The 13,800-nt window shown below is 34.0% G+C and overlaps 1 protein-coding gene across 1 annotated transcript in view; it reads left to right on the top strand.

The window, feature by feature from the left end:
- Positions 1-13,800, top strand: part of LOC108523542 (contactin-associated protein-like 2) — a 1,139,721-nt gene that overhangs the window by 38,124 nt on the left and 1,087,797 nt on the right. Inside the window, exon 2 of the mRNA XM_017864187.1 lies at positions 11,606-11,799. Coding sequence (XP_017719676.1) covers positions 11,606-11,799 — 194 coding nt within the window. The remainder of the gene's footprint in view (positions 1-11,605; positions 11,800-13,800) is intronic.

Below are 13,800 nucleotides of genomic sequence, written 5' to 3'. Positions count from 1 at the left end.
TTTTTTTTTTTTTTTTTTTTTTTTTTTTTATTGGAGAGAATAACATCTGGAGAATGATGACATTTTCTGTGCAATGCCAGTGAATGGGCACTTAGCTAGGGAAGCCAAGAAATTATGTCTAATTAACTATGCTCTTCACAAGATTCTGCAGACTTTACTGAGAATGCATGCCAGAGATGAAAGAATACAAAGTAAAGCAGTAAATTTGCACCCAGAAAATTGACATAACTTTTCATTTCTTTGCAACGTTGATATTTGCCTTCAACTGATGAAGGCCTTGATCTTGATTTCAGTTAGAAATGCAGTGAACAAAGAGATACTAAGGACTACATACACCATGAAGCTCCTCAGGCTTCCTTACAAGGGAGAACTACATAGCAGCTTCCAAATAGTTGCAAAGAGGAACATGACCTCAATGACTTTGACTGGATTACATTATTTTTATTTGCTTTATTTTTTATCACACATAAGACTTCATTTCTGTGAATAAAATATACGACATATCTGGTTTTCCATATGATAAAATCTTTAGTTAAAGATTTTTTGGTACATTCCTTAAATGAATAAATTGGATTCTCAAGTATAAAAAAACATAAAAATTGCTTATAAAATATTCTAGAAGAAACCCTGAGTAGCTGGCATGTAGAAGTGCTCTATAAATATTTGCTGAATGAATGAACCAGGAGAGGTATTCATAGTAAATAAGGAAATGACCAAACTCGTTAAAAATAAAAATTATATATAGTCAAGTGTTACTTAGCAATGGTGTAAATAATACCCCCCCATATTAATAAAACAGATGAACAAAAACTGAAAATAAACCAATAAGAAATAAAATCCACTTGATAGTTTTACTAATGATTGTAACATAATAGCTTGCATTTTAACTTTCATTTTAAATAAAATTAAAGAACACAGTCCAATCTCCCAAATTATGTAAATTTTTCTTCTAAAACAATTCTGATAACTAGCTTTCACTTGAATATCTCCAGTAGTGAAGAGCTCATTACTTTTGTGGGAATCCATTCTGTTGTTGGTAATAGCTATTCTAATGCTTTAAAAATATTACCTTCACATCTGACTACCTGTAAGTTCCTTTTATAAAATTTAATTTAGAAAAGAAAATACTACCACCTGAGATAACACACACAAAAGTGTATTTTCTCTTGGCCACAGTATTTTTAGGACATTAAAAAAATAAGACCATACATCATTTACACTGTTCCGTAACTGAGTTTTAAGATTACAGGTAACGTAAATGTTCAAGATGTTCTAATCAGACCTAATTCTCCCTATATTACATTAAACTTGTATACATGTCTAATGTAAAACATTGTGCATGAAATAATGTAAAATAAGAGTATGTTTGGTTTTATACTCTGGCTCAGGCTAGCCTCTGTGTGTAACACTGTGGCTTCTGCGTGGAGCAAGAACTTAAACTTAGATTCGCATGCACATTCGTTTCACTGTTATCTAGGCTTTATGTAGTTTCAAGCAGCTGTATAGCTTTTGGGTCTGCTTTTCATTTTTCTTTTCTCTTATAATCTTAAGGTAATATTTGACATTTTAAAAACAAATTAACATCCTTAAATCAAAGATCTTAAAATATAATTGTTGTGAAATTCCCTGAAAATAATTTATATATTTTTTAAATATATGAAACTAAACAACTTGCTGTAAGTCTATTTCTCACAACTGACACTCAGTGCTTTACCTGTGAAGTGATGAAGATGTAAACAGAAGCATCAGCTAGACAGATTTTCTTTTGTTTGTCTAATTGCCAGAATGTTAATGATTTTCATAATGCCATGTATGTAAAAAAAACCAAAAAGTTCCAGTAACTTTTGTTAGTGTAGTGTGCAGAACCATTGAAGGAACAAACATATTGAATAAGCTTATAATTTTTCTTTTGTGGACTGCCTGTTAAAATGTTTTACCCAATTTTTATTAGGTTTACTGAGTGTTTCTTATTGATTTGTGGAGCTTGTTATACATGAACAAAATGCATGTTTTGTTACATGTTTAGAAATATCTTCTCCCAATCTATAGTTAGCCATTTAACTCTCTTATTAATGCCTTGTGATAATCAATGTCTAATTTTACTGTAACTGAATTTATATTTTCCTTTTTAGCTAGTACATTTTGAGTCCTGTTTAAAAAAATCCTTCCCAACCACAAAATGATGCTGTATATTATCTTCCGGAAACGTTTACAATTTGATCTACACGTTTTGACCTTGATTTTTGAGTATAGTGTGGGGCAGAACCACTTTCTAGAGCAATTTATTGGGGAGGAAAGAGACAGTCATTTTTGAAAAAGGAAACAAGAAGAGCTTGTGGATTGCTGGCAATGATTTCTTTATAGATCTGGGTGGCTGTTACACTGTTATGTTCATTTTGTGATAATTCCTGATGCTACCTACTTATAATCTTATAATTTGTTAATTTATATATATATATATAAAGTCTTTATAAAAATGCCTGAAAAACATATTTAATATTATATTTCATATTTAATATTCTACTTAGATGTCATAATTTTAACCCTATGTATTATTTATAAAGTAAGGTTACATAATTCTTTCTAAGCATTAGATACCTTTAATCATGAAGGTGATAATGCATTTCTTCAAAATGAGTATCTTAGTTCATTGTTGATGTTAAAACAAATTGTGCTGTTATAGGTTCAGGTTTCCAGCCAGTCAAAAACATTTTCATCATTAATCAGTTTGTTATCCTATTAGGTTTCTTTTCCAGGTTTATATAATTGACAAATTTTATAAGCATGTTTTCATGCCTTAGAGAATAAAATATTAAAAATGACAGTGTACAGGACGAAAGCCTGTGGTACATCATTAGAGAGCACTCTTCAGCTGACATCACCATTATTCAACGTATTTGGCAATGATTATTAGCCATTTTTTAATTTACCTAAAACTGTTATCTCTCAGCCCACATTTTACTATTTTACGTTTTCCAGATATTTTGTCAAATGCTTTGCAATAATTAAAATTGAAGATACGTCTATGGAATTTACTCTGTTCTATTAAACAAGGGCTCAATTTTAAAAAAGGAAATCCTTAGAACCTACCACTATTGCCTCCTCTATCACCAGACCCCTTTCATCCTTTTTCCTAAATATTTACAACTCACATGCTAGACTTTAAAGAAGATCTTTCTTGTTATATTTCCCAGATGTACCAACTTCATTGTTTTTAAAATTTATGGTATTTAGTTTTTGACTATCTTTCCTTTTTTGGCAGTTCCTTTAATAAATATTCAAGAAAGCTAAGATTACATTTATGGATAATGCAGTTCTTGGGGTTATAATCTGAATTTGAATGCTTCAAAAAGTTAAAGGCATGGGCCGGGCGTGGTGGCTCAGCCTGTAATCCCAACACTTTGGGAGGCCGAGATGGGCAGATCATGAGGTCAAGAGATCGAGAGTAGCCTGGTCAACATGGTGAAACCCTGTCTGTACTGAAAATACAAAAATTAGCCAGGCGTGGTGTGTGTGCCTGTAATCCCAGCTACTTGGGAGGCTGAGGCAGGAGAATCACTTGAACCCGGGAGGCGGAGGTTGCAGTGAGCCAAGATCATGCCACTGCACTCCAGCCTGGTGCCAGAGCGAGACTCCATCTCAACAAAAAAAAAAAAAAAAAAGAAAAAAAGAAAAGGGTAAAACCACTTTGTCCATCTTATTATGTCTTAGCTTCTCTCGGGAGGTGTTTATCTATACTCAGTTAGTAGTTTTGCTACTCCTAGAATTATTGAAACTGTTTTCTTTGTTGGTAGAAATGGGTGACAAACAATACTATTTTGCTGTCATTAAATAGTATCTGATAGTATTATATCTTCTTTCTTCTGTGTTGCTTAAAAAATAGCTTTCAAGCTTGTTTGTTTCAACCTTATTTATGTAAGGATTTATTTATCAATATTTTAGGAATGATTGGGTCATGCCAATTTTCCTGTTCTAGTTTATAACAGAGGTTGATTGATGGATATAGTCTTCTTCCCTGGCTACTCTAATCAATAAATATCTACACTTGGTTGAAGCCTATTTATCCTCTTCTCATAGATCACATGACCTTCCTGCAGATATTTATCCCTCACTGCAAATAAAATCTGAGCTCATTAACAAGTTCCTTTTAGCACTTCTTAAGATGCCTATTACTGCTTTTGTATCAATTAGATACTTCTCCATTGTAGGTTTAAACTCATGTTACATAGTATTTTCAATGTTCAGAAGGTCTTAAAATTCATGGTGTCATGTCTTTTTTAGTTTTGAATAAAAATTAGTTTTTCAAATGTTTGTATTCTATGTATTGGTCTTAGTCTAGAACTTCTCTTAGACTTACCCTAGAAGCTTCCAACGTATCCCCAATGTCTGTTAACTATTGCAAATTTTAACAGGTTTGCTGATGTATAATTGATATACATTTATGTATATATAGTTATATATAGTACAATTTTTATATAGTGGTAAATTTTATATATGTACATGTTAATGTATATCAATTATACATTATATGTTTAGATATTTAATATATTAATATCAATAGCAATATATTTATTATATATTTTATATATAAATTATATAATTTATAAGTATGTACATGTATGTGTGTGTGTGTGTGTATATGTCAACATGGAAACATTACCTTTTAGCTCACTAATTATTTTCAGGCTGGAGTGCAGTGGTGCAATCTCAGCTCACTGTAACCTCCACCTCCTGGGTTCAAGCAATTCTCCTGCCTCAGCCTCCCGAGTAGCCGGGATTACAGGCACCCGCCACCACGCCCAGCAAATTTTTGTACTTTTTTTTTAGTAGAGATGCGGTTTCACCATGTTAGGCTGATCTCGAGCTCCTGACCTCAAGTGATCCATCCGCCTCGGCCTCCCAAACTGCTGAGATTACAGGTGTGAGCTACCGTGGGCAGCCTAGCTCACTAATTATTTCTTAAATTATATAGAATTGGTAACTTTTCCTCGGATGAGTTTATTTTCCTATCAGTAACTAAATTTTGCATTTCTAAAACTACTTCATGGTTCCTTTTAGTATTCATCTATAAATGTTTTATTTTTCCCTGTTGTAACTTATAATTACTGCTATTTTTAATGAATAGCATTACCTATTTTATATTTTTGAGAGGATAGAGTCTGTTTATCTCTACTAGCCCTCAATTGCTATTACTTTTGGAGCTAATTGGTGTTGAACTTCTGACTTTACTGACTTCGTGGCATTGGGTTTTGTTCCCGTCATTTGAAATTTTCATTTGCATGTTCTTCTTGACAGCCAGTCTCTCTCTTTCTGGTCTCTCTCTCTTTCTCTCTTCCTATCTCTTCTCGTCTCCCTTGTTTTTGTGCTTTATCATTATGGGACTTTCTCTACTCAAGTCCCAGAATGCCCAGTCTAAAACTGTACCTTACATTACTCGCCCGATGCCTCTGACTGGCAGTGTTATTATTATTATGTGTCTGGTCACCAAGCCAGAGAACGCCTTTACTCAGCTCAGATATGCCTATTTGCTAACCTCTTTGGGCATACAGCCTCATATAATGCATATGTTTAAGTGAGTAATCAGCTTTCTTCAGTCTCTTTTCACTACCGGGTTAGCCGAGGGCCGGTCTTGGTTTGCAACCTTGAAGCAAGCTTTCTGTCGTTGATACACACAGGGAACTTACATCACCATTATTCCATAGTAGCCAAATGCCCAAATACCTTTGTATGTCCCCAGATCCGGACTCTAGCTGGCATTGGCTTCAACCCTACTCATTGCTTTGCATGTTTGTTGCATTTCTTGTGCATGGAGATGCTTATCTTATTTTTTGATCCTTGCTATGTCTTTTCAATTTTCTTCTTGTCTATCTTATCTAAAAATACAGTGTATTTGAAGCAGAAGGGGGTCTCAAAGCCTGAACTCATAATGCAATTTTGCCTGGAGTCTCCTTTTCAATTTATTCTTTTCATCTGATACATATTTCTCAGCCAGTTATTAAAGGTAGTTCTAACCCTAATTGATTTTTCTTCACCATGTATTTTTGCTAAATTAGAATCCAGGCTTATAGGCTCTGGTGGTGTGAAAGCCACCAACTTGAGTGCTGTGTTTCTTCAGGAGCCATTTATCACTACAGCAGAAGCTCCATGGCCTCTCTAAACCCCCTGCAAAATGCCTCTTTTCTCTGACTTACTGAATTACAAATTACAAAGCAAAAATAACTCATATTAGTATAGAGTATTAGTTTCATCAATTTATTCAGATTCTCTAATGCATCACTCTAGGAACTCACATAGAATGGACATGTAGAATACAAACACTGTAAATCTTTACAGCATACATGTGCACACACCACATACTACACACATGCAAATACACAGGGGGAGGAATATCTGTGTATGTGTGAGAAAGAAGAGTGAAGAAGGAAAGACACATGGAGGATGAGGGGGTGGGAAAGGGAAGAGAGAACACAGAAGGGGAGAGAGTAGTGAAAGGAAGAAACGGCATTCTTATTGTTTCGAGACTAGCAAGAATTCTCTAACAAGTACACATCTTTCAAGTTACTTCAACAATACATGAGTTATTTGCTAGATGTTTTAGGTAATATTATCTCTAGGTAAGAGTTCTTCTTAGGAACTAAGAGTTTATGACTATTCATTCTCCACCTCTTCCAACTCCTCTTTGACGTCCAACCACTTTCTCTGAGCTACTACAACACATTGGGAACTTTTTTGCCCTCTTATACACCACATTCCAGAGGTTGTTGGGATGAAAGAGGTATCATTATTAATCCCTGGATCAATAGAGGTTACACATTTCACAAGCCAAGTAAACAAAGTAATAAACTTCGCCAAATTACATTGCTTGATAGATCAAAGAGAAAAAGGGAACTTTTCATTGATCTTTCCACCATGTTCCTCATGAAAGACTGACTTTTGCCCTCCCCTTGAGGTTAACCACTGTAGTATTCTCTCCACTTATATTTCTGCTAAGAAATACATTTTGACTTATATTTCTCCTGATTCTCGATTTTTGCTTTCCTTAAAATTGACAGTAAATTCTATTTTGCTAAAAGTAATGAGATAAATGGGATTAAGCAGTTGTATGTTAATTGCTTGCTTGCTGAAAGACTGGAATGTAGCAAAAAATAGGTCACTTAAGAAAATTTATTCTGGAGCATTCATTAGCAAAACAGAGGAAATATTCTAAGTTTCCCCAATCAATCAGATATTTTCTCACCTGCTACCTCATTGTATTAATTGCTTGTTGACTTTAGTTCACTGAATCACCCTGTTGTTTTTGGTAATACATAGATAGAACTCTCTATGAAATTGGCTATAAAATTTCTTCAAGGTTTGGAACTGTATATCTAACAGGTAAGAAAATATATTTGTTATCCCTCAATAACTGAGTATATTTTTGTCCCCAAAATTAGCCTACAGCTGTTCCAAAATCTTATGGAATTCTAGGTAAAATAGGAAGATGAATGATATATGACAATAAGGAATATTATATACTAACACTACAATAGGAAAAAACAGATTACAAAGCAGGTATAACTAACTCATTGTTAGTGAACAGATTATCAGAAAGTGGTCCCAAGAGGGACTGTGGACTAGAATCTCCAGGATACAAATCCTGAGATGAAAAATAGCATCTAGGAAGTTAATTAGGAGTGTTTGGGGGATGAAAACCTGTGGAAGAGAAAGGAATGAAACAGAAATTAGTTACAGGGAGGACTTTAGATGAAATGCAGTTTCAGTGAAGTCTTTGACCAATCCCTGCAGGGAGCTCTGAGACTGTGAAGACACCTCAGAGTTTCCACAGGTTGGGGCAGGGTACTGGCTCTTTATAGCCCCAGGTTGACCAGTCGTTGCATTTGCACAACTCCATGAAGGTATATCATCTACAGGTGCCTCTTTTTAACCCGGGAAATTCCTGAAGATGAATTACAGCTAAGTACTGTATCACAGAAAAAACATTCTTGTAAAAGTGTGAATTGAAGATATGAGAAGAGAGACTGAGAAGTAGTTATATCGTTTGCACATATATTCTATAGACACCACACATATAACCTATGCAAACACAAACACTAGATACTTAAATTTGTCCAAATATTTTGTGAGATATGAATTTGACATAGTGAAAGGTACAGATTTTAAATTTGTATGTACTTTTTTTTTTAGAGATTAATCTTGGGCAGGGATCGACAAACTCCAACCCTCTGTCCAGCTACAAGATTTTGTTAATAACACTTCTTTATAACATGGCCACACTCTTTTGTTTATGTACTGCTCTTCATACTATAATAGAATTTGGCAGTTTTAACAGAGATAGTATGGTCTATAAAGCCAAAAATATTTAGTATTTGACCTTTTACAGAAAATGGTTGCTGACCTTTGATCTAGGGTTTACTATTTTTAAATAATACCACTTCCTGTGTAAAGTAAGACCACAGCATAACATATTTCCTGTCCAGACTCCTATCCTTTGTACTATTTGAGTTGCATATTTTAATTCCACATTTATTATAAACCCTGTCATTCATCATTACTGTTTTTAAACACTAAATTATCTGTTAATGAAATTTAAAAACCTAAACAAATATTTTATATGTACTTAATATGTTTAGCATTTTAAGCATTCATTTTTTCATGTAAATATGAGTTTCAAAATGGTAAAACTTCCCTTAAGGTGAAAAAATTATATTTTTGTAGTATACACATATGAGTGATGAATTCTCCCAGGTTTGTCTTGAATATTACGTTATTTTTATATTTAAAAGATGTTTTTGCTGGACATAGAATTTCAGGTTGCCAGCTTTTTTTTCCCATCAAGTCTGATAGGTCATTTCATTGTCATTTGGTTTGCATTATTTCTGCTGAGAAGTTGTAACCCTGTGAATACTTTTAAGATTTTCTCTTTAGCATTGTCTTTTAGCAAATAATTATATTGTACCTTATTGTATTTTGCCTTGTATCTGTCCTGCCTGGAATTCAAACAGCTTCTCACATATCTGGGTTTATATATTTCAACCATTATTTCTTCAAACATATTTTATTCTGACCCAATCTCTGTCTTCTCTGCTTTTAGTACTCCACTTGCATGCTTCTTAGGGCAGTTATCAGTGTCTCAGAACTTACTGGAATACTGTTTAATTTTAAGCCTTGTTTTTCCGCTCTGAGCTTAATTTAGATGTCTTATATGGCCCTACATTCTAGTACAATGATGTTTTTCTTCTATGTCTCATCTGCTTTTAAGCTCATCCATTAAATTATCTATTTCAGATGTAATTTTTAGTCCTAAAATTTCCATTTTGTTCTTTTTTTGCTTTTCTCCTTCAACATTTTGCATTCCTTTAAAAATGTTTATAGATTTTATTTTAGATAATAGAATTAATAATTACTAGTTTAAAGTCCTGGTCTGCTAATTTCATCATCTCTGTTATTTTGGGGGTACATTTCTATTGATTTTTTTTTCCTCTGGTTCTAATACATATTTTCCTGCTTGTCCAGATGTCTAGTATATTTTTGAATTTATATACTTGACATCATGGATGCAATGCTGTTCAGTTTCTAAATGTTTATGGCTTTCCTTAATGGAGTGTTGAGTTTTGGTCAATCAAAGAATTAATTTTTGGTCAGATTTATCTTTTTCAGTAACCTTTGCTCAGGTGTGTCCAGACTAGCTCTCATTTTAGGACTAAAATATCCCTACTTATAATGCACGACTTTTATGGGATGTCTACTGAATGCCTGGAGGGATTCAACAAGGTCTCTCAATTTTGTCTAGTCTGAAATTAAATTTTTCCCAGCTCTCTGCAACCTCTTGTTATTGCTGATTTCAGAACTCCCTTTACCTGGTCTTGTGCAATCTTGATCTGAAAATACACAGCACAGTATTGCTTCTGAGTCTACATTCCAGAGACTCATTGATGACTCCCCTGTAGATTTCCAAAGCTCTTTACACAGCTGTGCCCTCTCTGGGACTCTGTCCTGTGAATTCGAGCTTCTTTAGTAGCTTTGAATTGTAATATGTTTCCATTTCATTGACACTGCTACACTCCTGAACTCTGTTTGGGATCATCTTCCATGTACCATGATCCAGAAAGTGAAGCTAGCAGAAAGCCAGGAAGTTGGCAGGGCTCACCTTATTTGTTTATCTTATTTTACGGATCATGTTCTGCACTGCCTATTGTCCAGTCCCTAAAACGGTGATTGTTAAATATTTTTTTTTATTTTTTGAGATGGAGTCTCGCTCTGTCACCCAAACTGGAGTGCAATGGCGCCATCTCGGCTCACTGCAACCTCTGCCTCCCAGGTTCAAGTGATTCTTCTGCCTCAGCCTCCCGAGTAGCTGGGATTACAGGCACCTGCCACCACGCCTGGCTAATTTTTGTATTTTTAGAGGAGATGGGGTTTCAGCATATTGGCCAGGCTGGACAAGAACTCCTGACCTCAGGTGATCCACCTGCCTCGGTCTCCCAAATTGCTGGGATAACAGGAGTGAGCCACTGCACCTGGACAGTTATTTTATAATTTTTTGGTTTTGTAATTTTTTTAAAAAGCTGTTCTATCATAGTTTTAAGCAAAAATAGGCCATATAAACATTGTTAAATGAATATCTGTGGTGATTTATAAAATGATTTTATTATGAACGTCCTCATAGAATAAATTATTTCACCAACCTTTAAATTCCTTATTTGAAAAATAGTACACACAATTTCATATACTGCACATTGGATTACCTATTGAGCATTTTTCTATCATTTATTCTCTTTAGTAGCTGAACTCACCTTAAAAATTATAGTGCCTCTTAGCACTAACATTAGGCCATATTTTCTGTGACTTATTTTGTGTGCAACCCTAGTTATTTTAAATATTACTATAAATTAAGAATATTGATCTATATTCGTGCCATTTTCTAACAAATGTTTTACATTTTACTATTTGCTAAGCAATTATTATATTTTACCAAAAGAGATTTAACTTTGCTTAGTATCTTATTTTTCTAGAAATATGACTTTCAAGAGATACTGGCTGTATATCTTCTAAGTGTTAAATAAACATACTCCCTGATTAGCTATATACACTGAGTGGTACAGGAAATTAATGTAAGATTAAGCTCATCTTAAGAATTGCAATTTTTTTTTACTAAAATTCACAAGAAAAATATATTTTAAAATTGTGTATAATTGCTTGTTTTAAATTTATAATTTATTAAATGGTAAAGTTTACATGACAGAAAAAAAATTGGATAGTTACATTTTTCTCATGATTTTAGCTGAAGAGTTTATGGTAAATTGATCAACCCTCAGCCAATTAGACTTTGACATGTACTAATAAGATCTAATTGAGGAATTATGAAGACATTTGCTCAGGAGAAAATGAGCACATAATTACACCATAAAGAGGTTAAAGAATCAATGTTACCAGCTGGAAGAATATTAGTTGAAGTCCCAATGGCATCTATAAAGGATACTTCATAATATATCTGTGAAAGAGAGCACTGCCAAGGCCAATTAAGATATGTAGAATATTCCATTGTCAGTTGTACAAGTTCAAATTTAAATATTCATTTTCCAATCTTGCCTTTGCCCATCTTCAGGTGCTGGGGGATGGTCTCCATCAGACAGCGACCATTATCAATGGCTTCAGGTTGACTTTGGCAATCGGAAGCAGATCAGTGCCATTGCAACCCAAGGAAGATATAGCAGCTCAGATTGGGTGACCCAGTACCGGATGCTCTACAGCGACACAGGGAGAAATTGGAAACCCTATCATCAAGATGGGAATATCTGGGTAAGTCACTGGCAGGAAAGCAAAGACACAGAATTGGTATGGAAATGTTAGAAAATGGTACAGGATTCACTAAGCATATATAGTTTTCAATATTTATCTATTAAAATCATTGATAAACCTTATTTATTCATCATTGTTGATGGAAAAAAGTTTCTTGGGGCTGTAATTTCTATCCAATGGTTAACGCAATGATTCTCGATCGGCACTCTGAATTTGAATCACCTGAGGAAGTTTTAAAGCACGTAGATGAAAGGCACACCCAGATCAATGAGACCAGAATCATATAAGCTGAAATCGTGATTAATGATACTGATAACTTTTCTGAAGACAGCGATCTTCAAATGAAGGAAATTATTGAAATTATGAAGAATATAATTTAGAGAAGTAAGAGCTGTGATAGATGTTAAGAAAAGAAATTGTCCATTTTATAATAGTGTCTTAAACACTTATTACAGATCCATATTCACTTTATTCCTTTATTATGAAAGAAGAGAATAAAGCTTAACCCACTTGTTCTTAAAACGTCTCTATTAACTTAAAAAGTTGTATGTATTCAATCAAATATTCACCACATAATAATTTGAATAAATTATTAACAGTAAAATTTAAGTGTTCTATTTTGGTTCAATTATTTTAAAAAGCAGGCATGACCAAAATCAAGTAATGTCATCAATATTAAACCAGAAGAAGAAGAAGAAGAAAAAGATGAGGAGGAGGAGGAAAAGGAGAGGATGAAAGGGGAAGGGAGAAAAAAAGGAAGAGGAAAGGGTTCACTTTTGAAATCATGTCCTTCACAGTATTAGGCAGAGTGCTGGGTATTTTTAACTTTATCATGAATCACTCTTGTAGACTTTGTATTTTAAAAGTCCCCAATTATTTTTTTCTAAGTAACAAGAGTTTATAATTTCTAGCTAAAGTGGATGTTCATTTCTATAGTAGTATATGAAATAAGGATATAATGTCCTGATAATAAAAAAATGTGTCTGCTTAAGTAGAACTTTAGAAATAACTCATTTCAAGTCATAATTATATGGAAATAATTATTTGTGTATTAGGATGTATAAGTTACAGAAACCAAGTAGTGGGAAAAATGCCTCTTTCTAAAATGTCTTCATCTCACAATTGAGATCATTCAAATGCTCAGGCGTAATTTATAGAAAGTGATTATCAGGCCTGAATACACAGCAGAATTAGCTAGAGAACTTTAAAACATACAGACCCTTGTGCCCCAACCCCAGAGACTTGAATTTAATTGGTCTAAGGTGCAGCCTGGGCTTTGGGATTTTAAAGCTCCGATGGTGAATCTAATGTACAGTGAACACTGAATATCATATTTTAGATTGGTTTTCAGTCTACAGTTAGAAAGGGGGTAGAGGAAGTATATGCTGAAAAGGAAGAGGAGAACAGAAAATTTGAAAGGGTTGCCCTTAAAATTTGGCAGAGGCGGGAGGAAGGAGGAGTAAGGGAGTTGGGTGGCGGGAAGGGGAGGGAGAAATCAAGCGACCAGCCAACCAAACAGCAGACCAAACAACTGAGAGTGAACAGTTAAGGCTTAGATCACAAACTCTTCTAACACCTAAAGCACTCATTATTTTCTAACTTTCTGTGGTTTCTAAACTAAGATCAAATGAGCATATTGGTAAAATTGCTTGAGGGGTTTACTTTCTGTGATTTCTAGACTAAGATCAAATAAGCATGTTGGCAAAATTACTTGAGGGGTTACGTATCAGTCTCTGAAATACTGTTCTCTATATCAGAACAGAAATACTGTTCACACTTTTGTATTTGTAAAGTCTTCCTCTCAAAATTAAGTGTTGAAATCCTCTCCTCTCATAATGTGCCAAGATAGTAATAAAGATAGGTGCTAAAATACTTGAACTTTAATGTATCTATCAAATACTGAACAGCTAAGGATGGCTAAGTGCAGAGACATAAGGAAAAAAGGCTAAAGAGGATAAAATTGCTCAGGTTGTCTTGGACTCCTTTATTTATTTATTTATT

The sequence above is a fragment of the Rhinopithecus bieti genome, unplaced genomic scaffold (genome assembly GCF_001698545.2).
Source record: "Rhinopithecus bieti isolate Rb0 unplaced genomic scaffold, ASM169854v2 scaffold_74573, whole genome shotgun sequence".
Classification (NCBI taxonomy): Eukaryota; Metazoa; Chordata; class Mammalia; order Primates; family Cercopithecidae; genus Rhinopithecus; species Rhinopithecus bieti.
This window is presented reverse-complemented; position numbering and strand designations above follow the sequence as displayed.